This window comes from Rhipicephalus sanguineus, chromosome 5 (genome assembly GCF_013339695.2).
Source record: "Rhipicephalus sanguineus isolate Rsan-2018 chromosome 5, BIME_Rsan_1.4, whole genome shotgun sequence".
Taxonomy (NCBI): domain Eukaryota; kingdom Metazoa; phylum Arthropoda; class Arachnida; order Ixodida; family Ixodidae; genus Rhipicephalus; species Rhipicephalus sanguineus.
Genome location: NC_051180.1, coordinates 17,016,892 through 17,043,084, shown reverse-complemented (window position 1 = coordinate 17,043,084; position 26,193 = coordinate 17,016,892). Strand labels below are relative to the sequence as shown.

Below are 26,193 nucleotides of genomic sequence, written 5' to 3'. Positions count from 1 at the left end.
GCCGTGCGACGCTTGAAACGAGCTATCAGCAGCGTTTCTGGAACTGACGACGTCCGCCGATGAATCGCCGTCACACTTTCTCGCTACCGATAGGCCTAGACGTCACGAGCCCCTCGGAGAGCGCGTTTTGTTGTCGAGCTGACTTGCGGAACAGAAGCTGCGTCGGCACCGTGCATGGCATCGTGGCTTACTCGGAACGCACGCGCGAGCGCCATTTATTCAGCGGAAGAATTCTTGGTCCATGATTGAGACTTTATTGGCAGCCCCAAGATCGAGCTGCACATGTTCTGAGGCGCCGGCGGTGCGATTGCCGGTGATAGACGCCCCCAAACCCGAGACTTTGGCGCAGTTTGGCGCAAATTTCGTCGATATTATCAGGATGGCGCAGTAAATACAATTTGGCACACTTTGGCGCAGTTGGCGCAGGAGTGGAATCACTGAGAATGCATTAACACATTTGGGTCATCGGCATTTCAAACTTGCTCAGGGATCAACAATAGCAGATTATTAGAACTGTTGCACTTTTACATGAAATCAACTTTCGTCACTTGGAATGATCAAAAATTCATCCAAAAGAGCGGGATTTGCATTGGGTCATGTTTCGCACCGATCCTGAGCGATATTTACCTTGCACATAATGACCGTGTCATAGCATCCAAATTAGATGATTCCGTTGTTAAAGTGTGCCGATTTGTGGATGACTTCTTAATTCTTGTCAAGTGTGCAGAAGAACATTTTCTTGACATAGGACACAAAACTGTAGCCACTTTCCAGAGCTCTCTGCAACTGTTGCAGTTGACTTGCGAGTTCCCTGTAAACAATTCGCCGAGATTTCTTGATTTGGAACTTTCATGTTATTCTTCTCATCTATGCTGGATGTATCGGCCAAGAAATGGTAAACGACTTTTGCCCTACAGCTCAGCGCATTCGAAACTAATCAAGCGCAGCACTGCAAACCTATGCCTCGCCAGTGCTCTAAAAAAGTCCTGCCCTGATGCCCTGCAACATAGTTTTGAAGCGCAAGTAGGCCGGCTCAAAGACGCCGGGTACCGTAAGGCTTTGCTGACTGCTGTCGCTGAAAAGCTACTGAAGCAGGTTCGGCAAGAAGACGAATGCAAAGAGTGTGAAAACACCAACAAAAAGCGCCTCGTTGTGCTGCCGTACGTGCACAATGTGTCACATAGGCTGAAGAAGAGTGGAGCGCACAACAACTTGCAGGTGGCTTTATCGGCTCCCGAGAAGCTTCAGAAGCTATGCAAAATGGTGAATGCTGAGCCCTCACGGGTTCCTGTGCGTTCTGTGAACCACAGGACACGTTTCGTCTCCTGCGCAGTGGGGGTCGTTTATTCAATCCGACTGACGTGTGGGAATAGCTATACAGTTAAACCTGCTTATAACGAACCTCCATATAACAAATTCCTGGATATAATGAAGTTTTTCTATTCCGCACCGTTACTCCATAGAAGCACATGTATTTGAGACCTCTACGTAACGAAGTGGCAGCGGGAGACCCCCTCGAAATAACGAATTTTCCCCGATGACGACCTAAAGAATTTGGCCGAAATTTTGTCATTTTTGTGCGAGCAGCAACCCGAAGCACCTTCTCCGCCGCGACGGAATGTGAAGCGGCGGCGTCGTGCTTGGCGCGCTCGAAGGCACGGCGACTGCGAGGTGAGAGTGAGCGCATGTGTGCGTGCGAGCGTGCGCGAGGCGGGCCTGCACCTCTCGACCCGGCGAACTTGCCGCTGCGGGCCCGCGGGCGTGACCTTTCCCCCTCCCCTCAAACGTGATCCCGCCACTAGCTGCAGCTGGCCTAGCCCGCCAAGCCGGCACGCTCCTTTTTGCCGAAGAGAGAAAGAAAGAAAAAAAAAACAAGTTTTTTTTTTTTTCAACGCGCTGGCAGCGCCACTCTTTGGTTATTGTGCAAGTCTCTGCGCTTCACTTAGCTAACCTGACACTAGGTGACACTACTTAAAAAGAAAAAGAAAAAGAAAAAGGGGGAGCTGCAAGCAGCGCCGTTGGCGCTGTGGCTTTCTGCATTCTCGGTGTCTTTCTTTGTTTGTTTTCTTCGGTACGACGCATCGTGTTGCTCGCTGTTCGTTTCAGACGCCTCGCGCTTGTGCGAACCGACACGCGGCCACGCATCCAGTACCCGTGGTGACAATCCAAGGATGAATGCTTCGACGAAGAAACTCAAGATACTGACTCTTGAGGACAATATGGCCATCTTGGACGCCGTTTCTGGAGGCCAAAAAAGAAGGATGTAGCTGCCAAATTTGGCATCGCAGCTAGTTCTTTGTCGACGATTTTAAACGCGAAAGATGCGATTCGCAGCGCTGTGGAGCGTGGCACGGACAGCAAAAAGAAGAAGTTGAAGTCGGCAACATACGCCGACGTCAACAAAGCTGTGTTCACATGGTTTATGGACATGCGGGCACGAAATGTACCCATCGGCGGCGCTGTTTTGCAGCAAAAGGCAAGGGATTATGCTTGCATTTTGGGCTGCGATGATTTAAAAGGCAGTAACGGGTGGCTCGAAGGTTTTAAACACAGGTACAGGATCGTCGGCAAAGTGATCAATGGCGAGTCCTCCTCTGCGGATAGAGATGGCACCGACTCGTGGATCCAACACAAACTACCGGGTATTTTGGAGCGCTACGAAGCGTCGGATGTGTACAACGCTGACGAAACGGCGCTTTTCTACGAGTTGCTTCCGAACCGTACCCTTACACTTAAAGGCGACGCCTGCCACAGCGGTAAGCAGAGCAAACGTCGTTTGACGGTGCTACTGTGCACAAATGCAGACGGAAGCGACAAGCGAGTTCCGCTGGTCATCGGCAAAAGCGCCCGACCTAGGTGTTTCAAAGGAACCCACAGGATGCCCGTAAAATATGTGGCGAACACGAAAGCCTGGATGACGCGCGACATATTTAGTGAGTGGCTGACGGATTTCAACGACGACGTCAAGAGGCAAGGACGCAAGATTTGTCTGTTCATAGACAATTGCAATGCTCACCACGTAGAAGGGCTCGAGCTCTCCAACATTGATCTGGAGTTTTTACCCGCGAACTGTACATCGCTCATTCAGCCCTTTGATAAAGGTGTTATTAACAGTGTCAAGTGCTCATACCGTCGGCGACTAATCCAAAAACTGCTCCTGAACATTCGTCTGCAGCAAGATATGAAGGTGGACATTGTGCAAGCAATTGAGATGCTTGAAGCGTCCTGGCGAGAAACAAGCGCTGAAATTGTTGCGAATTGCTTCCGCAAGGCCCGAATCTCAAAAGAGGTTCAGGCTGAGGAAATCGACGCCGGAAAGGAGGAACCATCATGTCCGCCCGATCTCGCCGAAGCTTGGATTTCGCTGCGCACGAATGGAGGAGCCCCAGACGATGTGCAGATTTGCGATTTTTTATATGTGGACAACTGCGCTGTCACAACTGAGGAGATGACGGATCAGGCTCTGGCAGAAACTGTCCGAGACCGCAGTGACGACAACGGACCTTTGGAGGACGACTCGGCACGCGCTTTGCCCTCCCCGAAGGAGGTGCTGGACGCTATCGACCTTTTGCGCCGTGCCGCGGGCTCACTGGATGATGACGGAGCAGCATTGTGTTCATTGATGTCGTACGAACGGTCAGTGCTGCCGTCCATTATGAACAAACAACAGAGCAAAATCACGCAGTTTTTTACCGCGAAATAAATGTTTTGGGTGAGTTGTGCCGTCAGTTACTTTTTTGCTTACTTAAGCTTTTATTTTTTCGAATTTTCGTGCCGAACCTCCGTATAACGAAATCCTCTTTATAACGAAGTTTTTCGGGAATTTGTCAATTTCGTTATATCCAGGTTTAACTCTATTGTTCAAACGGGTAGATGCCTAAATGCCCGCTTGCGCGAACACCACAATGTCTTCAATACGGTCCAGGGTCACATCGGCATTCATTGCTGTGACTGCGGGTGTACACCCAGCCTCAATCAAAGCAAAGTGATGGCAAGGCATAGGGATCAGCTAACTCGCGAAGTTATTGAAGCTGATCTGGTACATAAGCTAGGAGATAAGTGCATTAGTGCTCCCTCCATTGCACTTCTAAATCAAGAAATTGATTACCTGGCTGGGTTTTAGGGCACACATGGTTATATGCGCGCTGTATTGGAGATGAAGCAACGATGGCAGCACCTGTACATCCTTTCTTTTCTTGTCTAAGCGCCCTCTCCCTTGCCATGTATATATGCACTTCTTATCGAAATAAAACTAGTTGAAGGTCAGCGCTCTTTACCTTTGTTGTCCCGTCCCTTCCTAATTGTTCTATGCACTGTTAACATTTTGAAAAGTAGTAGGGGTCATTTTGATTGGTGGTACAGCACACAATAAAGAGGAAACTTGCATCTGTGGCATCTGAAATTTTGGCCACCGTGACAATTTTGAGGAGTATGTGGAGGTGCTGTGGTGAAGCATGAATCTTGGAGCTCGTTCAAAAGATCAGGTGTCCGAAAAATTGGCCAACAGTCGCACTTCGTAGCAAAGAAGAGTAGCAGCAAAGGCACCCTCTAATTCCCAACATGGGCTCGCTGTTTCTAGATTACAATTGCTAACATTAATTAGACATGAGCAGCAATTAGGTGGAATCATGTAGCATCTCTATTCTTGCACTTGCTGTTCATGGCACAAGTATTCGATGTTAATGTTCTAAAATCTTACCATACACAATAATAGCACCTATGTTGAGGCTGAGTTTCTGACGCTCTCCTTCAATCGGGCAAAAGAAAAAGCACAGTAAAAAGAACTGTGAAACACAATGAAGAGAGCAGCAAGCCTGATAAAGTAAGTACTCTCACCATCCCATCACCAGGCTCCAAAAGCTTCTTGGTCTTGCTTGCCTTGAGCAACCTGTCTGATGAAAGTCCAGTGCTGTGTGCCTTTGCATCTGTACACCAAAAAATTAAAAAGAAATAGAAAAATCAGAAAAACGAAGTGCACAGTGGGCAACAAAAATAAAAAGATGTGCCTATGCCTCTCTATAATCAACCATGGCTGTCTTGCAATGGTTGACTAGTGAGTAGGCTTAACCAAAAGCAGTTTTCTTCTTGGTTCATTTCAAAGAGAAAAAAGGTTGTCACATTTTTTGCTTCAGCTACCTATTCCAAAAAAGAAAAAAAAATTGCAGTTTTAGATGCGAAGCAGCTTATGGTCGGGGCTATGGCACTCCCTCCCTCCGCCGTGCGGCGTCCACAGCCCCACTGTGCAAGCGCATCCTCCTCCCTCTCATCTCCTCTCCGGGATTGTGCAACGAACCTGCAGCTCCGTGCGCGATACTGCGAAGAGTTACAGGCACGACGGTAAGCGCTGCATACTCCGCTGGGAGCGCCACTGTAGCTCCGCGGTATAAATGATGCGCGCGCATGCTCCGCTCCCCTCATGGAAACGAAACGGTAAATATAACGGTAGCTACGAACCTCGACTTAACGGAAACGACGAACTGAACCTAATGGGAACTTGCGTCGACCCCATGCTGCTTCGCATACTACTCAGGGTTCCCTATGGAAAGATGGTGTAATTTTTAGATGTGCAGCAGCTTTTGCTCGGGGCTGTATCCGTAGTTCCATTGCCGACAGTCTGCTTTCTACCACCTAGCATAGCCACCTGAGCGTGCACTCGTGCCAAGGAGAAGTCTTCTTCCTCTTGTTCTTTGACCGCCTTTATGATGATACGTGCAGAGCACTTTAGGAGCCTGGGCTGCCGTATGCTGTCCTAGCTTGGCGTAACGCAGACAAAACCATGTGTGCTGGCACGTGCTAGCGCGTTCGGGCCTGTGTAAGGGGCTGGGTAAGATGCTGTGGCCTCCCCCCCTTACACTCTCTCAGCAATCACGTGATGGCGTCGGGGAACGAGATTTTGCAGACGCACGATGAACCCACGTGGCGTGCTCGAACAAGAGTTCGGGAAGAGTAACAGCAACAGTAACTACAGTGAATTCATGGTGTGCTCCACTTGCAAGGATGCGTTAACATCGGGCAAGGTGCCCGTGATGAACGGAACTTTAAGTCGACCCATGCACTGCTTCGCATCCCCACATGGGGATGCGAAGTGGGAGATAGTGTGATTTTTTTTTTTTTTATTAGCTTTGGTTCAAAACCCTCGTGAGGTCACCTTGAAGTGCAGATGTCACATGATAATGTGAATGTGCCATGTGAAAATAGATGTGATAAAATTTCTGAAAAAGAGTAGGTTGTGAGTTGAACCACCAACGTTATACTGAAGCTACACGACATGCTGCATGCTTCTAATGAGTTAGCTGCACAAAACTGTGTGACAGTAAAGCATCCCCTTGACTTTACGGTGATTTATTTGCGAAATGAAATTGCATTTAATCTTTATTTGCAAGTTTATACACATAATATATGGTATCACAAACATCTCCAGCAGTTCCAGTTAAGAGCATCGTTATGCAACTGTGTCCCCTTACCTGCGTCGGTCAAGTTCTCAGTAGGTGGCATTCGAGCTTCTGCACCAGGCGTAGCTGGTGACGCAACCAAACCTTTAGAACCACGGTGTGACCGGGGACTCGAGTCTAGTTTTGGCTCGGTGGGCGTCAAGTTCCCAGACTTCATGGACAGAACACCTGCAATATTGTTTGAAGCAGGGAAGCTGTTTAAGACAACTACATACAAGCCATGCAGCAGAAAAGCAGTAGAATGCATTCTGTGAATATACAGAACACAGTGCTTTAGACTAAGGTGCTGTCTGAGGAGGTACTCAAACAAAATTTTGAATGAGCGTGTTGCTTTTCTTTCTTCAAGAAAGACGAGAACCATTATTTGGGCAGATTTATATTTAGTATAACTTAGCTGCATAAATGACAGTCATCTTTCACAGGCAATTTGTGCAATTTTTTGTCAAGTGAAGCAAGCTATATGATCAAAAATGTGTTCTGCCCATTTAGATGCAATACAGTTGAACCCCTTTATGAGAGACATGCACGATGAAGCAGTTCTTGTCCCTAATATGAGGGTCTCATTTTCTGATCGACCCTTATTTCGATGTAGGCACACTGCGACTAAAAGAAGGCTACAGCTCTTTGCAATATGTTGATTATATACAATTTGTTTTAATACTATGCAATTTGCTTGGTCGATTGTTACGAGAGAAAAGATTACATGTTTTCTCCAGCTTAACTACTTGGCTATTGCCTTGCTTTCTCGGAAGTTGGCACGGCGACTAGTTCACAGCAGCTTTGCTCGCATTTGCCAGGCAGATTTGTCGTTGTATGTTGGGTCCGTAAAAATGCAGCCTTGTGGACACAACATATGCAATGCTTCTTGATTGGGGGCTGCACTAATGGGAGAGCCCACCACGCACTCCCACTTATTCTTGGCTCAACAGACACCCACATGTGCTGCTGTACTTGTAACCTTGGAGATTTTGAAGTGCTTCTCCACAACATGTTTCCAATCAAGAACTTGTCTTCGTTTTATAGCCGACTAATCCACTCTGCATTTCCTTAAAATAAGTTGTAGCAAAACGATGAGTGCACGCGTCTGTCGTTTTCCTTAATTTCCACAATAGGGGAGACCCACGCCGTGGGAGGGGCTGCAGTGCCTGGCGCTGTCAATGTGGGGAGAAAACTGGTTACTCGAGTGTTGACCCCTGCGCTGTCCCCTTCAAGCTGCCTTGAAAACGCGTTGCTTTGCTCGCACGCTGACCGCGTTCTGCACGTGTTTTTGAGAATTTCGCATCGCGCGCGGTTAGGATGTGCACGCTTCTGTCCGCGTGGCAGCAATTTGGTGAAAGGGCAGAGTCTGCTCAGCCATGTAGCAGATGCGGAGCAAGTGATGGCAGACGACGCTGTTTACGACGTGAAGTTAGCGCAATGTTCTGTACATTCATAATTATGTACCTGTTTTATTTGGTTTGCTGTGTGTACTACGCACTCTCTATGTTTGTTACTCGATGCATGGGTAAGGCCACTTCTCGTGCTTTAGGTTAAGTGGCCCTGGCACTGTGACTGCTATTAGTTGGGATACCTTAATTTACTAGCAACCATTCGAGTTATCGTGCGGTACGCAACACTCCAAAAATAAATGGTCTATTTTGGGCTTCTGTCTTCCCCGCAACAAAAATTGACATCTATCTCGCGTGTCCTTCCTTGCATTATCGCCGTTCTCATAGCCGGTACTCCGAGTTCACGAACAGCGTGTGTACTATCAACATGACATAGCATTATTAATAGGGAAATGACTAGCACCCAGCTTTCAGAAAAACTTTTTTTTGTGTGTGCAATCTGGGGGGGAAGAGCCAATTGCGGCCAAGGCATTTTATAATAACAGTGCTGAGCTAGTTGGTAAGTATTCATTCTAAAAAGACAGGGTGTGCAAACACGGACACAAGAAAGAAGTCAGGACACCACAAACGGTGTCTTTTTAGAAGGCATTTTATCTTGGTCACTATCGAAAGTGCACCGTGTTGTACTAGTTGTACCTGCACACTCAGTAACAATAGTTCACTGTATCTGCAAAAAAAAAACCAATGGACGTGCAACAACGGCTAATGCTTTTTTTTTCGTAGTTGTCGTGGTCGTACCCACTCAAGCGTGAGCTTCGCATCCATGCCTGTCGTCTGCTTTTTTCGTGCCGTCTGTTTGGGAATCGGTAGAATTTCACTGGTGGAGCCAACCCCTTCGTGTTTGCATGGCCATTGTGACAGTTGACGACGCAGCAATAGTTCCCCCCTTTCTGTCGGGGTGAAATCGCGGAACGAGGGGCGTTTCACGTGCAGCGCGCACTTCGCAAATGTGTGGGAGCCAAGGGGAGCGGAAGGGTCCTAACACGCTACAGTAATACCTTGTTAACTCGAACACGCATATCTCGAAAAATCGGCTAAGTCGAAGTTTTCCGCGGTACCGAACAATTTCCCATAGGTGCAATGTATTTATTGCCCTTTATCTCGAAGTATTTCCGTGCCCACTTTCGGTTATCTCGAAATCTCGACTGAGAATGGAACCAAAATTTCGCCGCCGAACCGTTTCACAAAATACTAGTGGCAAAATGTCATACGTTTCACAAGGTTCGCGCGAGGCTGCCGCGTTTACGACGAAGTGGACACTGTTCCCGAAAGTAAAGTCGAAACCTAGCGGCATACCAACTTTGCCGAGCAACCCTGTGTCACGTCATGTGACGCTATAGACGTGCACATAAGCAGGCCCTGCAAAATAGGTCGGGTCGTACACGTTTTGTTTACCATCAGAGATGCGATTTCAGCATTTTATTTATGCAAGGCACATCGCATGGATTTTTTCGTCAGCCGTGCGATGTGGTGAGGATAACGCCACCAAAGCAAAGCAAGTCACTGATGCTGCAAAGAAAGGTAGCCCTAATCAAAGAAACGGATTCGAGGCTCAAAGTTTCCGGACGTCAAAACGGCGCTGAATGTGTGGCATCGTGCGAGAGGAGCCCCTTCCAGTCACATCGACAGATAAGGCCGATTCTCTGGACTTAGCGGTGGGCTAAACTGATCTAGCCTGCAACATCGGCTGGTTTGACCATTTTCTTAAGCCAAACAACGTGGCGTCACGCACAGTGATCGCGGCAGCGTCGACGCAGCTACTCGAGGGGTGACGACATCCGCCGAAACAAGAAACATGCTTCGTTTGATGCGAAATAAATTTGAGTGCAGCGGCGCGGATGATCGGCACATGCGATGTGTTAAGCAACTAAAGAAAGCTTTGCTAGGTGCAAGTGTTACTGAGAGGCAGACCAGCCTTAGTCGATCTCTCTGCACTAAATAAAAAGGCAGTGCCGAAAAACACAGCTGGTTAATAGCGCTGGTATGTCATTATTTTTTTTCAAAATCTTTACAAAGAGCCAGTTTGGCGCTCCTGTTAAGAAACTGGTCAGTAGGGATAACGTTTCTAGATAGAACTGAACTTCTCAATGGAATTTGCCCAACTTTGCTTATCTCGAAAATCTGCTTATCTCGAAATTCTTTCTGGTTTTTACTACTTCGAGTTAACGAGGTATTACTGTACTAGTGTACGCTTTTTCCGGCAGGGGAATGGCAAACGCTGGCGTCGGCGGGCAAACTTGAGCGGGTCTTCCCTATAGATGCAACTGCAGTTAGCAGCTAATGGTCATGAAGTTAAGTTCAAATGTCTGCTGCAAGTGATGTTATTGACCAATATTGAAGAATAGCTTGTCCTTTATCACCAATTAGTCTGTAAATCCAGTGTCTGTTAGAAAAGAGATAATTCATGGAAGAGAGGATGGCCAGCCATGTCGCCAATGGTGTCTATCATCCAGATGTGTGTGACATCAGTGTCTCTTATACAGTAAACTCTTGTACGGAACCTGAGGGGACTAAGAAAATATGTTCCATTTAACAGAAGGTCCATTTACAAAGATATGAACAGGGTTGCATTATTCAGGTACAAAACCAATCATAGTGAAATATCTCTCGTTATCTGTAACAATGTACACTGGTACAGTACCTGGCTCGGGAAGTGCCCACTCCATCACGCTTTTGAGAAAGACCACCAAGTTTCCGGCTGTGTGAGCGTCTGCCATTTCTGTGCATGCCAGTGCATGCACATGCTGTTGAAATGAGCTGCCCATAACGTGGCCCGTAACCGACAAGTAGCTGTCATTAGCACGTGATGTCCAACTGTCCATCGTTATTGAAATTGCCTCTACTCCACTGTCAATCACCACCTGAAGGTTGTCCATCAAGCTTGGCTTCTTAGAAGCGTAGAGCTCAGGTACTGTTACTCTGGAAAACGTCCACGAAAACACGATGTACTTGGGCATAGCAGCGTTCATAACAGCCATGAAGCCCGGCTTCTCAACCACATTGTAGGAATGCATCCCATGCGCTATGAATCCGGCAATAGCCTTGGTCATTTGCTGCGCCTTTGGCGCTGTAGACTTCAGTTTTGGCTTGAAACAGTCGGCGACTGAAGGCTGTTGCACATTAGACCTAGCGACCGCAGCACACTTCGCACTATCCGCGCACAACATTCCTCTTTGTATGCCACAAGGACATCCGGGAGCCTCTTTAAATGTGTCACCAGAGTCGTCGTAGTCCTCGTTGGTGTCTTCAGAGTAGCGTGACACTTGAGACACTGTCCTTCTTGGCCTGGCGGGACCTTCACAAAAAACTTCTGTACTGACAGGTTTTCTGTTTCGGTAGGTTTATTTAGCGGTAGGTTGTAGTACTCCCTGTCAAGTTCCATTTCTGAACCTCCCCTGTGAGCCAGCCGACCTGTGCTGCAATGCCCGAAGTACACACCCGAAGAAGTGCGCTTCGAATATAAAGCATAGAGTAACTTTTTGTAAATAGTACCGAGCACAAAACCCGAATGTCTCGGCGAATCTCACTGATTGCGTGATCTCGACGCAAACAGTCATTGGGCTGACACTGGGTTCAAAACAGGTTGGCTTGCCGGGGCTGGCTGGGTGACGTAATCTCACTCCTTTCTTTACGCGCGTAACGTACTTTCGGTTGCCACGAACAAAAACATAGCCTTTTGATATTCGTATAGCAAACATGGCGTTTATGACGTAATTGACCTTAAATTTTTTTTAGCGCTTGCAAAAGTTAGTTTCCTTGTCGCATTGGCGTAGACTCATCATCGTAGTCATTAGTCAAAGAAGATCGCGTAGTTCGCGATCGGACTTGTTGCGCTGGTTGTGCTGTGTGTGCTTTCTTCCACGCCTACAACGGTTGGAGCCAAACGAATTGAATGCGTTGATTACATTTTTGTGGATGACCCCATTCTTAGCTCCGCGGTTCTATCTGGCGACTAGATTGTCGCTGAGTGTGCCAATGCCCGCACCAGTGATGAAGTTTAGGAGTTGGTGGAGCAGGGGTCATTTTCTTCGACGAGTGCTTTCGGGGGTACTTTCACGAGGTGTTCAGCAGTCTACAATGAGCCATGGGGGTCCGACGCCATGCCAACAGTGCTACATTATCACTCGTAGATGCTGACGTATCCGGTGACAATCTCGCAAAGGTATCGCTAAAAGTGATCGCTTGCAGGGTGTCGGCCGTGGTGGCACTACTTTTCGTGCTGCCCGGGTATGAGTAAACACTCCACGTAACATTGTACAAGTTTCTCAAGGGTAAGCATTGAAATAAAATTCTGTACCACTAAATATTTGTTCATTTTTCCTGTTTTTTGGATTTTACAGTTTCCGGCCAGCTCTCACCGTCAAAAAGTATCAGCGAGCTTCTACTGTACTTGCACACATTTTTGATATTTGTTCACCCTGAATACTTCGAAATATCGGAAATTTTAAATTCGAATACCATAATATTCGTTTGAATATTCGAAGCGCTCGAATATTCGCACAAGCCTAGCGCTTACCCATTTCAAGCATCATCATCATCATTTAGCATCACGACCATCATTTTGAGCATCATCCCCACCACCATCATAATCATTGTTATTTCATTTTATTTATTTCTTTAATCGCTCCCCCCTCTGGTCACGTGACCTACATGAGGCCTACTACTACTACTACTACTACTAAGACAAACGACGACGGCACAGGGTAGACAGAGACAGCTTTGCCGTAAAAAGAATTGCACTGGAGGGTGTTACTCACCCGTGAAAAATGGTGAGACGCGAGATCGCGCTGGCGAAGAAGCAAGCGGTGAGCTGGTTGGGGGAGTGCCCCCCGAGGAAGCCAGTGCTTTGTTGAAGCCAAGTGGTGTGCTTGCGGCAGAGGGAGGGGTTAGCATGGCCAGTGGAGAGCCCCGACCATCTGCAAGCAGGAGCCCATTGATAAGGCTTTAATAGCTGCAGTCATGAGAAACCACCACCACGATGTGGCACGCTCTCCTGAAGAGAGTTAGTGACTGACAGTTTTTAACCCATCAGCTGCCGTGCCCACTCAAAATTTTAATAAATAAAGCTGATGTGCTATGTAGACCAAAATTAAGTTTGTTAGCACCCAAAGGGTTAAGGTGTAACTATTAGTCAGTAAGAAGGAGCCAATGAAAATAGTTGGAATTAGTGCATCTGAACTGGGCAGATAAGCAGCATGCTAATGTGGTCTTTCCTAATTGGTGGCACTGACATGGGCAACATTACCAATTAATATTGAACTGTCAGCTTTTTAGCGCAGAATTTACAGAACGTATAGACACAAAAAGTACAAGCACTCTTTGTCTTTTTTGTCTCAGCGTCTCCTTGTCTGTGTTCAAATTCTGCGCTAAAAAGCTGATAGTTATGAACTACCAACAGGCCCGAACCAATGCTTTGATATTAAACAGCTGCTGCATGCCGGCTTTTGCCACATGAGAAAGGCTGTGAAACTTTCCTTAAAAGCATAGCTGTAATAAGACTTTCCTGTGCTTAAAGGGACACTAAAGTGCAATATCAAATCAGTTTTAAACAGATAAATTATGCTTTCAGAACTCTACTGTAATTAATTTCACCAACATAGGTTAATTATTTGAAGAGAAACTGAAGGTCAAAGCTTTATGTTTGAATTTCCCGCCGAAACTTTAGCACTTTAGCATTTCGAAATCTTTTTGAGTATTTTGGCAACATTAGCTCAATGAAATTTTCTGAAACTTAACGTTAAGACTTTGTGTCCCTCCGAACACAAGGTAAATAATTTTTAGCGAAAAATGATTACGTCGGCCCTGGCAGACGTCGGCAAAATCTATGACGTCACGGTGAGCTGGTGTGGCAGCTTCAAGGCAGCGGCACCCCCTGTATTTTTTTTTTTGGCCCATTTTCTCGTTCACCAACCATCTTTTCTCAGTAATACTGACGTTTTCGGTATTTTGAAAATGTAATATAGTAACACGAAAAAATATGCTTTTCTCTTTAGTGTCCCTCTAAAACAAGAAACTAGGATGAGACAGTGGAACTATATGCAAAAGCTGTCACTGGGTACAGTGACCTGCAAGTAGACAGAATGCACTGGGACAAAGCATCAGACACAGCAGAGATGAAAAGGCTTTTGGAAATACCTTTGGATGGAATGACACAACGGATCTTTGGAGGATTAGGAGAAGCAGACGGTGAACTGTTGCACCTGGTGAGAAAGGACGAAAGAAAAACAAGAGAAGCAATGGTACTGTGTGAATTTACAGCACAGCTATGACGATGACTGTCACAACCTCATCAAGCCATTATGAATTTAATGTAGCCCCGTCTCTACCTTTCCCTCTCTCCAAACATCAACAGCAGGCGTCATCCCCTCGTCCTGCTTCATAAGCGTTCCACTGCCAGGTCAAACATTATTTAATCTCTCTGCACTTCACTGGGCTCGACAGGCAGAGATAAAAATGGTCCACACTGCGGTTGCTTCTCTTATAACGCGAAGCACACTTTTTGTCCTCCCGTTATCTTGTCGAATGTAAGAACAGACTGCTGCAGAACTTTTATTTCAGAGCTTTTATTACGTTCCACATGTGAAGAGTAACAATAATAATTGTTGGGGTTTAACGCCCCAAAACCACAACATGATTATGAGAGACACCGTAGTAGAGGGCTCTAGAAATTGCGACCACCTGGGGCTCTTTAACGTGCACCTAAATCTAAGTACACGGGCCTCAAGCATTTTCGCCTCCATCTAAAATGCGGTACAAGAACTTATGAGGTACAAGAATTTAGAGTTAAAAAATTCTCCCATTTAAATTGCTACTGAATCTGACAGCCTTGTTAAATATTGAAATGGGGGCATGGAATTTCCAATAAGAGTGCTAACTTGGTCTGGTTGGTAAGTGCAATGGCTAGAAAGAGTGAAAGCAAAGGGACAGTTCAAACAAAAAGCAGGAACAATGTCATCACCGCCGTCAGCATTTTTTCAACTACAGGACAAAGTCCTCTCCCAAACACCTCTAATTAACCCCATCCCAGGAGAGCTGGTCCCATTTTGTGGCTGTGAATTTTTTTAATTTCATGACTCCACCAAACTCTCTTGCATCCTCAGCTGTGCTTCCTGTCTCTCAATACATGTTCCGTTGCTGTAGCCGACTGCTGCTTATCTGTCCCACATGTTACACTTCTACAGTCCACATGTTACAGCCCAATGTGCTGGCTGCCAAACAAGCTTTACTGTGCCCAAAGCAACATACAAAAGTGAAGAAAGGAAAGCAAGCGAGGAAATGGCTAGTATTTTACTCGGCTATTTATTCCTCGCTTCTCCTTTCTGGCAGCTTTATCTATTGTCCTTTGTAATGTAAGTTAGGCTGGCAGTCAGAATACCATCTGCGCCTTCCTTCATACCATCCTTGCACGGTCACTCAGTTTTACTAGACATACCAGCTGGCCCAAGTTAGCACTCTTCCGCAGTAGTCAAACAGTGTCCACCTTTCAGGCAGGAGGAGGCACTGGGCGCTCGGGGAGGCCAGCATACGTGGCGAGGATGACTGCTCAGCAGGAGTCAGCTTTATCTGCGGGGGCTGCAGTGTGCTAGCAGCATCCACGATGACACTTTGAAGCGACGGGCTATGTGGTGACGACACCCTGCAGGCGTTTAGCACAGAGAGGAAGAACGGAGTGCCGCAATGGAATGATCCAAGAAGCTTTTAGAGGCTACGAGATGCAAGAGTAGGGGTGATTGATGAAAATTTTATAAATAATACTGCTACATAAAGCAAACAATATATTGGAGTAGCGGCCTCCCTACTTTCCTAGTGTTGTTAGACCAATTAGAGACTTCTGGTGTGCTGGGCTACACACTCCCTACCGGCACGCCCGCGACCTTCCTGGCTCAGAAGGGCACAGTTATGCAGGAAGCTTTATACGGTTGTGACCACAAAGCTTAGTAACCTAGTGGTCGAGTTGCCCGCATTTCTTAAAGGGACCGACAACCAACTTTTGTGGTACCCGTTTTCTTGAGTGCAATGGGAAGCTTACCGGTCAGAGCTTCTAATCACGGAGTGGTAACGCGGAGAACGCCGTAAAACATTTGTAATCAGAGTTTTTCGATCTGCAGCGATTATGCAGTCTTAATATCACATGCTGCAAACAGTGAGAGGTGAGCGCGATAGCGATTATACGCCAGCAGTGGTGATAAGTTATGCCCTAAGTATGAAAAGGCAATGTTACGTTTGCAAAGCCTGCGGTGCCGCGACTACTGCTTTCTAGCCTTTTAAATTATTTTACAATAGTTATAGCGTTTTTCTGGGGCTTCTTGTAGAAGTACTTTGGCCGTACACAGGTTGCTTTATCGCATTTTAGTCAAGCCAAGCCAAGCTAAGCCTTCGAAAACGAAACAAGTGGTAGGATACACCAGCGGTGCTGTTCATGAAGTGGTAGCAATCCTCCACAGAACAGTAAGTCGATGGCATTTTGCGAGCAGCAGCGCAAACTCGCGTGCTACTCTTCAAAAGTCCGATACGACGAGAGCAGACGAGAGTTGAGCTACGCGGGAAACGCCGCCGGACGCCGCGCGCATGCGCCGCAGCCTCCGTTTCACTGGAAGCCACGAAAGCAGCGCCGCATCTCATGCTTTACTTCTTTTACCTTAGAAACAAACGGGAATTGACAATAACATACATATTCAAATTTTCAGCCCTCGTTCTGGTGCGTGTAAAAGCATTAGACTACGTACAACAAAGTGCTTAAGACTGCATACGTCTGGTTCATGGCGCTCGCGCTAGGCGGCGCGACATACCGGTTTTTGTTACTTTTAAACGCGATTTAAAAATATAAATCCTACTCGGATCGCGAAAAGTATTCTGGAATCTGTCACTATAATTCACAGCCTTCTCATTTCCACCAGGATCTAATCACCCGTTCTGGCCAGTTGTCGGTCCCTTTAAGCACGAAGCAGTAGGACCCGTTACATTACACAGTTGAATCCCGCTATAACGAATACCACTACAGCGAAATTTCCGCCACAACCAATGATTTTCGATTCCCCGTCAGCCGCCCATAGAAAAAAAATGCTAAAAATGTCTCGTAACAACGAGTACTTTTTCTGGATATTTCCTCTTGAACGATGTTTTCCCGAGTGCTACCACACAAAGAAAAGCAGCTTGCCTAGGACTGCCACAAAATTCTGCTAGCAACTCGACCATTTGTCATTTCCAGAGCCGTGCGGCTGCATCACAAGACCAGTGTCTTCATCGGAGAAATGCTTTCTGCCACCACACGCACATCATGGTAAACTTTTCGCCATTGAGAAGCTTGGCAACATCGTCCATCCGCTATGATGTTGCCGGCGGGTTCGATGCACGTGCGGGCCGTGGAAGAATCGTTCTTCAAGAACTCCCACCATGCTTTTGACGTAGCACTCAAAACAAAACTACTGCTCGTTGTCACAAGCCCTGCAATCGTGAATGACAATCGCGCGGCCAGTGTGTACCTAGTCCAAGCGTAACTACGTTCTGCCGCAACCGCTGCAAACACAAATGCGGTCGTGTCGATGCAATCATGGGCGACCACGAAAGTACGCGCGCATCCAAAGTACGCGCACCGACTTGAAGGAATGCTGCAGTCACAACCGCGGTAGACGCGATCAGAGATAGCAACGACGCAGTTCTGAAGGCACGCGCACAGATTGAAAACGGAACTACCGTTTGGCGCAACCGTTGCACAGAAAACCATGTTCGCAATTATTGATAGCGAATAAGCTCCAAAAGTACACAGCTAACACATCAGAAAAAAAATTAAAGGCAATAAAGTCATAAAATGGCATGAAGCGTTTCGGCACGCTCGTTTGCGGCACTGCGTTAGATACTCGCGTATTGACGCAAAGGCTCCTTCCTTGCATTACCGTGAAGCCGTGCCGTGAAGACAACGTGCACACCAAAATTCGCGTATAACCTGCACTCACTCAGAGTTTCGCTCTGATTTTTGTGTATATTTTGTGCGTGTTATACTCGAGAAAATACATTCACTCGGTGTGCGGCCAAGTACGTCTGAGTTAGCGAGAGTTCAATGCAAAAGACAATGCATGCGCTTGCTGAGACCAAAGGACAAGTCATAATCATCAGATCTTTCTTTTTGTGGTCTATACATGAAATTTCGCTGCTACGAAATTCCGCGACAATGAAATTTTTTGCACGTCTGGTCAATTTTGTTGTAGTGGGATTTGACTGTAGCAATAATAGCGCATTCTGACAACTAATACAATGAGATCAATCAACACAGCTGTGAACTTTACGTGCAATATAAAGATGACTGCATGGCATAAGAGACGAATTTCAGTATCAGACAAATCCCTTACACAATTGGTGGCGACGCCAGGACCTTGCCAACAGTTGTTGTGTTGGGTGTGCCAAGTTGGATGCTTCCAGATGGTATGGCCATTTGCAGCACTCCTACAACACAAGTTAGTATGTGTTAACCATTATGCAAAAATGTTTCAAGTGCTAGTGCACCATGAAAACACTAAAGAGCAAAATAAAAATGAACTCGTGTAGAAACAAAGCAAAGTAATTTTTTAAACACGAAAGTGTTTTATGCTGGGGTCCACCAAGACTTCAGTGACATATTTCCATCACGGAAACGACGTCGAAAAAATGCACACGATCAGAATGCAAAGCAAAACTTGAAGAAAGAAAGTTGTCAATGGGACTCGAACCCACGGCCTCTCAGTCCGTGGCAACAGATTCCGGGCACACTAACCACTGCGCCCTGATCACAGACTCTGGAGGCTTTACAAAAGTGCCTTTCATATCTCACACTTTCCTTGCCCTTTGTTGGCAGGGTGGCGTCGGCGTCTGGGAGTGGTAAAGTGAAGTTATGCATCATGACCGTGGCATCCGCGATTAGCTCCTCCATCACTGCTATGCGTCCACCCCATTCAGTGCGTTTCCAATAGGAGAAGTGCAGTTTTGTCAACGCCTTAACACACCATGAGGTGGCGACCTTAGCCCAAGCCTCGGCCTCGCTCATCCATATTAAGGGCAGATGCTACTCGAAAAATAGCGATTTTTTTCGAAAAAGTTGAATTTGTGTTTTGTTGTGTTTTGTATTCCCCCAAGCCTCCTCTTTAATATATTAAAGAATCAAAGCTAAGAATCAACTAGAAGTTGAGAAAAAGTGCAATAAAAGCCCTCATGGTGGCTTGTGAAAGCGTGAATTTACCCAAATTTTATGCACGCAGCATATCAATCCGCGGCGTTGCCGGCTCTTGAATTTTCGCGAGCATGTAGACCTAACCCTCTTCTCCCAGAGCCCACTTCGACAACGCGGCTTTCTTGCTGAAAGTACAGAAAAAAAAATCTCTTCCCCACCGCAGTCTAGCGTAGCGTCCACCGTAGTCTAGCTTTCAAACATGTTTTTCTCAGTTCTTCGTTTTACTGCATTTTTAGAGTCTGTGCACTAGCATTTGTGCCCTTTACGTAGTCGGATCGTAATGAAATTTGGCATGTTTATAGTTTAACATGTCCTCAATCCAAAGAAACAACTTTCACGGTTTTCCACAAGCATATTCAGCAAGATGATTTGATAAGTTTCTTCCATGAGAATGGTAAAACTGAAACTCAGCATTGGAATTTTTTTCTAGGCTAACGCACATATGTTACCCTATGTTTTCTTGCTTTATTGAATTCCTCAATTCATTAGGAGCAATATGAGCTATTTTTTTAGTGTTTTTGGTGCTCACTATTGTTGCCTAAGCTTGCACAAAAATGCACTGTTTTCACAAATGCATTGTCTGCAAAAAATTAACCAAATGAGCTATAAAAAAAATAAAAGCAGATTTGAAAAGCGGAGCTCAAACTCTATAAATGGTGAAAGTTTCATTGAGCTGTGACAAATACTTGAAGAAAAGATTTTCCGAGGAGCATCTCCCCTTAAAAATAGCTCTGCGACGCATGCCTGCCTCGCCTGGTGTAACCGCGTTCCCCGCTTAGGCTTGCCCCAAGAATAATTGCGGCTGGGCTCGAAAGGAGACATGATGCGCGTTGTATTTCCCTCAAGTCCGGCCATGGTGTTCAATAACTCTTTAACGTGCCGCAGGATGGCGACCTTAGCCCAAGTTCTGCGTCCAATGGGTGATGCTCCTTTGGCTGTCACACCGCTTTCTCTGATTTCGCTCTCACCGTTAACTATTACACCTACCACAAAGGTTTGTTTAATCATTGATCATGAACGTTAGTTGTCGGGATGGAGATTTACTACCAAGAGTCAACGTGGGTGCATCCACGTTAAATGGTGCTATAGCTGCCAAACACCAATAGACATTGTGCAAGCACTCATATATCAATGTACAGTAAACATTCAACTACTTCTGTAAGTAAATGTTTTACTTTCGTGTTATAGCGATTCCTATGACGGAGGAAACAACCATGCCTTTTTTGATAATGAGCACCTTGTCAGGCACCATTATAAGCTGTCAGGGGCGTAGCCAGAAATTTTTTTCGGGGGGGGGGGGTTCAACCATACTTTATGTACGTTCGTGCGTGCGTTTGTATGTGTGCGTGTATATATACGCAAGCAAAATTGAAAAATTTCGGGGGGGTTTGAACCCCCCCAACCCCCCCCTTGGCTACGCCCTTGTAAGCTGTATATGCAGGAGAACATCAGGCAGCCTAGCAGTGCGTACATGCTCCTGGCAGTTACAGTCGTAGCAGCTGAGCACGTGAGGCCAGCACTTTCTATCTTGCAGACAACCTCCTGAAAGTACAAAGGCTGGGGAAGCCGAGACGGCTGGTAGCTACATGCGCGCAGCCTCACAACACGCCCAGTGTAGGCGGTCGCATTACCTCAGTGTCAGGGGCACACTGATGCAAGAGCAACGTGATGAGGGTTTCTTCCAAAAGGTGGTCAGTAGGTGCGAGATGTTTTGTTCAAAATAACCAGAAATTCTTCAAATTAAAAGCAAGTTTTTGAAATAACTAGGCTTGTGCAAATATTCGAGCACTTCGAATATTCGAAATGAACGAATAGGTGTATATTAGTCCGCTTGTAAACCCCCCCCCCCCCTATAAAGGTGGTTTCACTGCAGTGGAGGAGTGCTACACCGTGTATACACTTTTCCAGGAAAAATTCACACTGCCACAAAGCCCCACCTTCAAGGTTAAATGAACATATTACGCTCACATCGATTCATCATTTTCTGAAGTTTAAAAGCTTGTTATGCCTGCTTATATGCTCTAAGTACAGTCAAACCCATTTATAACGAACTCTAAGTGCTGCCAAAATTGACCGCTATATCAGTAGTTCGTTGTAAATGGACTCGCCCTCAAAAACGTGCACTTAGCGACCAAGCCACTTTTATTTTTCTGCACATTTTTATTGAAGAATGCCAACAACCCCTCTGGTGACAAGTTAAATTAAAGGGAAGCTGAAGCACTTTAAAAAAAAAATGACTTTGGACTGTATAAACATAGTTTCATCCCTGCTGAATTCGAAAACCAATGTAAGAGTTCAGAGAAGTGAACGCAAATAGCAAAAAACAGCAGCTGCAGCCGCAGGGCTTTTTGAGATGCCGAGCAAAGCGGTGACATCATCTCTGATGTGCACGTCATCGGCAACATCAAAGCATGGCCTTCACGATCAGTTTCGCCAACGAATGCAGCCGGAATTAGTCGCGGAGGCCACGGTTGGAGATACGACAGTTCTGCACGGCTCCCCGACGATGACGTAGTTCCGGTTAGTTCGTTTCCCCGCCTACACTTTCGGCAGGTTCGCGTGGGCGGAGCAAGACAAACTTTTCTTTAATGTATTTTAAAGCTCCTGCTGCCACAACAGCGGAAAAAGTTACGCCATCGTCGACAATAATCTTGGTCCTTGTTTACAACAAAGTTTTACCGAATTCTAAAACCACTTCAGCTTCCCTTTAAGCCTTTTCGCATTGTGAAGTGATGCCCGCTGAGTGCACGAGTGAATTAAACAGCCTTTGCAGTGAACTGACACCGTTTCACTGAACCACGGTACCACCACGTGGAGCTGATCATCCCTGGTTAGTTGCGTGCAGCGCATCTCCTACTCAGCTCATGCCATCACTGCCAGCCCGCTTGCTGACTACGTGCATTTGTGCGTTCTTTATGCCCGCTTCACTTCGGACCGTGCACGGGTGTGGCGAGTAGCCTGTTTGTTCAACGTGGCGAAGACAAGCATTTCGCAAGCAAAGTGCACTCTATGTCTCTGTGATGCCCTGATTGTCCTGCACAACAGGTGTGGCGCACTTGGGTTGTCGCCTAATAAAACACGCAGTATACGCTCGCTGCAAGTGTATCGACATTTCTCGGTGCCCGTGCTGCTCAACACCAGCAAGCTATTTTCGTTACCACGAAGTGACGCGCACTCTATCTCGCACGGTGCGGTGGCGGCGAACTTGTGAACGGCAGCATCGCGGGCTTGTACTGCTTGTACCGCTGTCAATCCGAACAGTTTACGCCATGTGCAGCCGAGCAGATAGCTGCAGATGACTGTGATAAGGTTGTCAGCAATAAGTCATAATGGCATGTTCATCACCGGCTGCCACATCGCCTTCGCTCTCTTCCGATAGCTTATTCGTGAAGGCATCGCCGCAATCGCGCGGAAGTCGTAACCATTGATCGGCCGATCTCTGCTGTTACCGAAAAGACGAACGACATTTTGCGGCACATTGTGGCTTTGATGAAGTCAACTTTTAAGTGCCAAAAAGTTGTCGTGGTCATCACTTATTGCATTTTATGGCTTCTTGCGTTCTAAGGCATAGGTTCATTGTAGGCAGTAGTAGCTGCAGAGAACGGTGCCAGAAAAGGTTGCCGTACGAAAGCTGACCACAAGGCTTCATGCTGCCTCCTATTTCTTTCTTTTTTTTTTTAATTTCTAACTGCCATTCTGCCACTTAAGAAATGCCTGGAAAGTAAGCGACCTTGCTCGCAGCGTCCGAAATCAGCGTGCGGTGCTCGCCGATCTAAGGCATCTTCGTTGCAAGTAAACTAGAGTGGGGCACGCATGAGCACGCGCCTCTCATGCTTTAGAAGGCCTGTTTTAAATTTTTTTTGCTTCGTATACGCCATATTTTTACTGCAACGTGCCTAAAGTGTTCGTTGTAAAAGTAGGAGGCTTTGAAAAATGTTCGCTATATGTAGACGCAATTTCAATGTGTAGCATAGGAAAGTGCACCAAAATATGGTCGTTATAACCGATAGATCGTTGTACAGGTAAACCTGGATATAACGAAATTGACAAATTCCCCCCAAAATTCGTTACAAACAGGTTTTTGTTATACAGTAGAACCCCGCTGTTACGTTCCTCACTGCTGCGTTTTCCTGGCTGTTACGTCGTTTTCCGCCGGTCCCGGCGTAACTCCCATAGGATACAATGTATTGGGAACCCCGCTGTTACGTCGTAACTGTCGGACCGTTCCCGTATGATACGTCGCGAAGTGCGCTCGGAGCCGACCGAGTGACTACCAAAGAGAGCGGCCATGGTGCATTTTCACGCAGCTTGGCCTCGTTTGACCGTAATATTAGGCGCATGAGAGGCACAAGCAACAGAATCTTTCAATTGATGCAAACAAAAGCATGGCCTTCGAGATTCAAATTGCAAAGATGGCGTCTATGACGTAACTGCTCGCGAAAGCAAGGCCTTCGAGATTGGCATTTACTATTGACAAAAGCATAGCCTTTGAGATTTGTACTGCACAAACATGGCGTGTATGACGTAATTGCTTGCGAAAGCAAGGCTTTCGAGATTGGCATTCACTTCTGCCATCGCGTTGGCGTAGACTCATCATCATCGTTATTTGTCGGAGAACGGGAGGAGTTCGAGCTGGTTGGAGCTCGCATGGTCGTGCGTGCGGTTCGCGGTCGGACTCGCCGCGCCGGTCGTGATTGCGTGTGCTTAGTTCTTTCATGCCTACAACTGTTGGTGTTAAAAAAATCACATACGTTGATAACATTTCTGTGGATGAGGCCGTCCTAAGCTCCACGTTTCTATCCATCGACTAGATCGCGGCTGAGCGCGCCAATTTTCGTGCTGCTCGTAAGAATTGAAATAAAATTCTGTACCACTAAATATTTTGCAGTTTTTCCTGTTTTTCGGCTCTTACGTTTCCCGTCTCTTACGTTTATTTCCTACGGTCCCTTCAAAAACGTATCAGCGGGGTTCTACTGTATCCAGTTTCAGCACGAAAATTCTGAAAAGAAACGCACAAATTAAACACAAGGGGAATTGAAGGCAAAGCTCACCCAAAACATTTATTTAGTGGCAAAAAACAGTGCTATTTTGCTCTATCGCTTGTTTGTGAGGTATGGCAATACTGGATGTTTGTAGGACATCAATATAACCCTGCTCCGTCATCGTCTAGCCGTGGCCCCCGAGATTGGCTCCGGCAATGCGCCGTTGCGTTGCTGGAGCCAATATCTGAAGCCAAGGTCTTGCGAACCCGCAGCGTGGCGCAAGACGGCAAAGCGCGGACGACAGTGACGAGTATTGCCTGGGACATCGTAAGGAAACTCCTCTAGAACAATGAGAGCGTCCGCGGTTTCTTGTGCGGTATGACGCACCGGGCGTAGTTCATCGCTCGGGTCTTCGTCGGACGCCTCATCCGTCTCACCAATGCCTTGAAGTATGTTCATTTGTAGAGCGTACCTCTCTGCTTGCGCGCATATAACTGGTCCACTCAACGGCAGCTTCGACTAGTGTGCAGTAACGATCCACTGCAACAGCACTTCCTCCAGTTGTAGGTGGGCTGCGGTGCACAATCGCTTTCGTCTGGTATGAAATTTCTCGCCCTCAAACGCTTCCATTATTTGAGCCTCGTTTTTCACGTACGTCAATAGTGTGCTTCTTTTTACGTCGAACTGACGCATCACCTCTTCTCTGGAAGCACCGTCTTTCAGTGCCTTTAGTATCTTCACTTTAGTTGCCAAGTCCTTCGCCGCGTACTTCGCGCGTTTCACCAGTTCCGACATCGCGGCACGGTGATATATCACACCATCACTATGGCCCGACCACCACATCGCGCACCGACACTTCTGATACGCCGAACAACACACCGAAGAGGGGGAAAAAAAGCACGACCGATGTCTGTCTACAAGTCCGCACGCTATCCGTCGGAGGCCTTGTTCCTTTGTTATCCATTCTCTGCCGATGACATGCGTGCTCCAAAACGCCACCTTGCGTCCCCTTTCATAAGTTTTCGAAAAAAAGATGCTGTTTTCCTTGGCCTCCACGATCGGCATCGACAGTGCACCGTTGCTGCCGGAGCCCATCTCGAAGACCATAAGTTTGCACATGTGTGGCAAAGAAAATGCAATGCGATAAATATTATGGCCTCTGAGACGCAGTTTCAGTTTCAGTTTCGCAGTCTTTGGCTTGCCTCCAGTCCGAATTAACCAGTGCGTGTGCAGTTGTTGCCATAGAGTTATGAATATTTTTGAAGGGAGGGTGTAGGAATGACGAATTATCCGTTTTTCCGAATTAACTGGGGCCGAATTAACGCATTCTACTGTACTGTTTAAAGTTGCTTCATCTTCCTTTTGAACCAAAAAGAATGACATTTGTACATGCCTTGTTTCAGTTTTTAAAGAAATATTGTGCAGGTTAGCTGGGTCATGACAAATATGGTCATTTTTCTTTATAACATGCGATATATATACAGTTCGAATTCTATTCAAAATTATTCGACAAAATCACTATTCGCTTCGAACCTGAAATTTATTATTTGCACAAGCCTACAAATAACCAAGTTCAAATTAATGGTGTCTTAATGCAGTTACGAAAAAACTGTCCCCGACGTGTGCACAAGAACTACTCCTGACAAAAGCAAATAGGAAGCCTTCACTGACCTTTGACCCCTACAGATCCAGGCTGAACAGTAAAAGAAGGAAGCAGGTATTGGACTTGCGTAGCAGCAGCAGGCAACTGCATGGGCCTCAAGATGTTGCCGGGTCCTTTGGGTGGGCTTGTGCCAAAGGAAGGGCCCCTCAGCACAAGCCCCGTCAGGTCAGTGCCACCCTCGGCCCGGCTCAATGGCGGGCTTAGAATGGCATACTGCGCTGTGGAGGTGGGTGGAACCAGCAATGCATGTCGCATGGTCTCCATGCCTGCAGGAGGCTTGGATGCTATTGGACGCAGTGGAGAAACCTGGGTTGAATGCAGTCATGCTTGTAAACTACTGGTTTCACCATTATGCGAAAATCTTGCTGGCCAGAAAGAAAAATGCGAAATGAAAATTTCAAAGCAGCTTGGAACATGTGTGCAGAAATGGCCACTTTTTTTTTATTTCTTTATAATGTAATGTAGCTATTACACTGTAACAAAAAAAAAAGTGGGTTCTGCTTATCAG

The 26,193-nt window shown here is 46.5% G+C and overlaps 1 protein-coding gene across 4 annotated transcripts in view; it reads right to left on the bottom strand.

Moving 5' to 3' along the window:
* LOC119393292 (protein capicua homolog) overlaps positions 1–26,193 on the bottom strand; it is a 79,667-nt gene that overhangs the window by 24,457 nt on the left and 29,017 nt on the right. For 3 of the 4 annotated variants that reach the window (XM_037660228.2, XM_049416194.1, XM_037660227.2), the window contains exons 10-16: positions 25,694–25,991; positions 18,187–18,280; positions 15,321–15,476; positions 13,976–14,040; positions 12,598–12,756; positions 6,465–6,620; positions 4,837–4,925 (exon numbers count right to left, since the gene is read on the bottom strand). In XM_037660228.2, coding sequence (XP_037516156.1) covers positions 4,837–4,925; positions 6,465–6,620; positions 12,598–12,756; positions 13,976–14,040; positions 15,321–15,476; positions 18,187–18,280; positions 25,694–25,991 — 1,017 coding nt within the window. The remainder of the gene's footprint in view (positions 1–4,836; positions 4,926–6,464; positions 6,621–12,597; positions 12,757–13,975; positions 14,041–15,320; positions 15,477–18,186; positions 18,281–25,693; positions 25,992–26,193) is intronic. The other variant, XM_049416195.1, reaches the window with a different exon arrangement.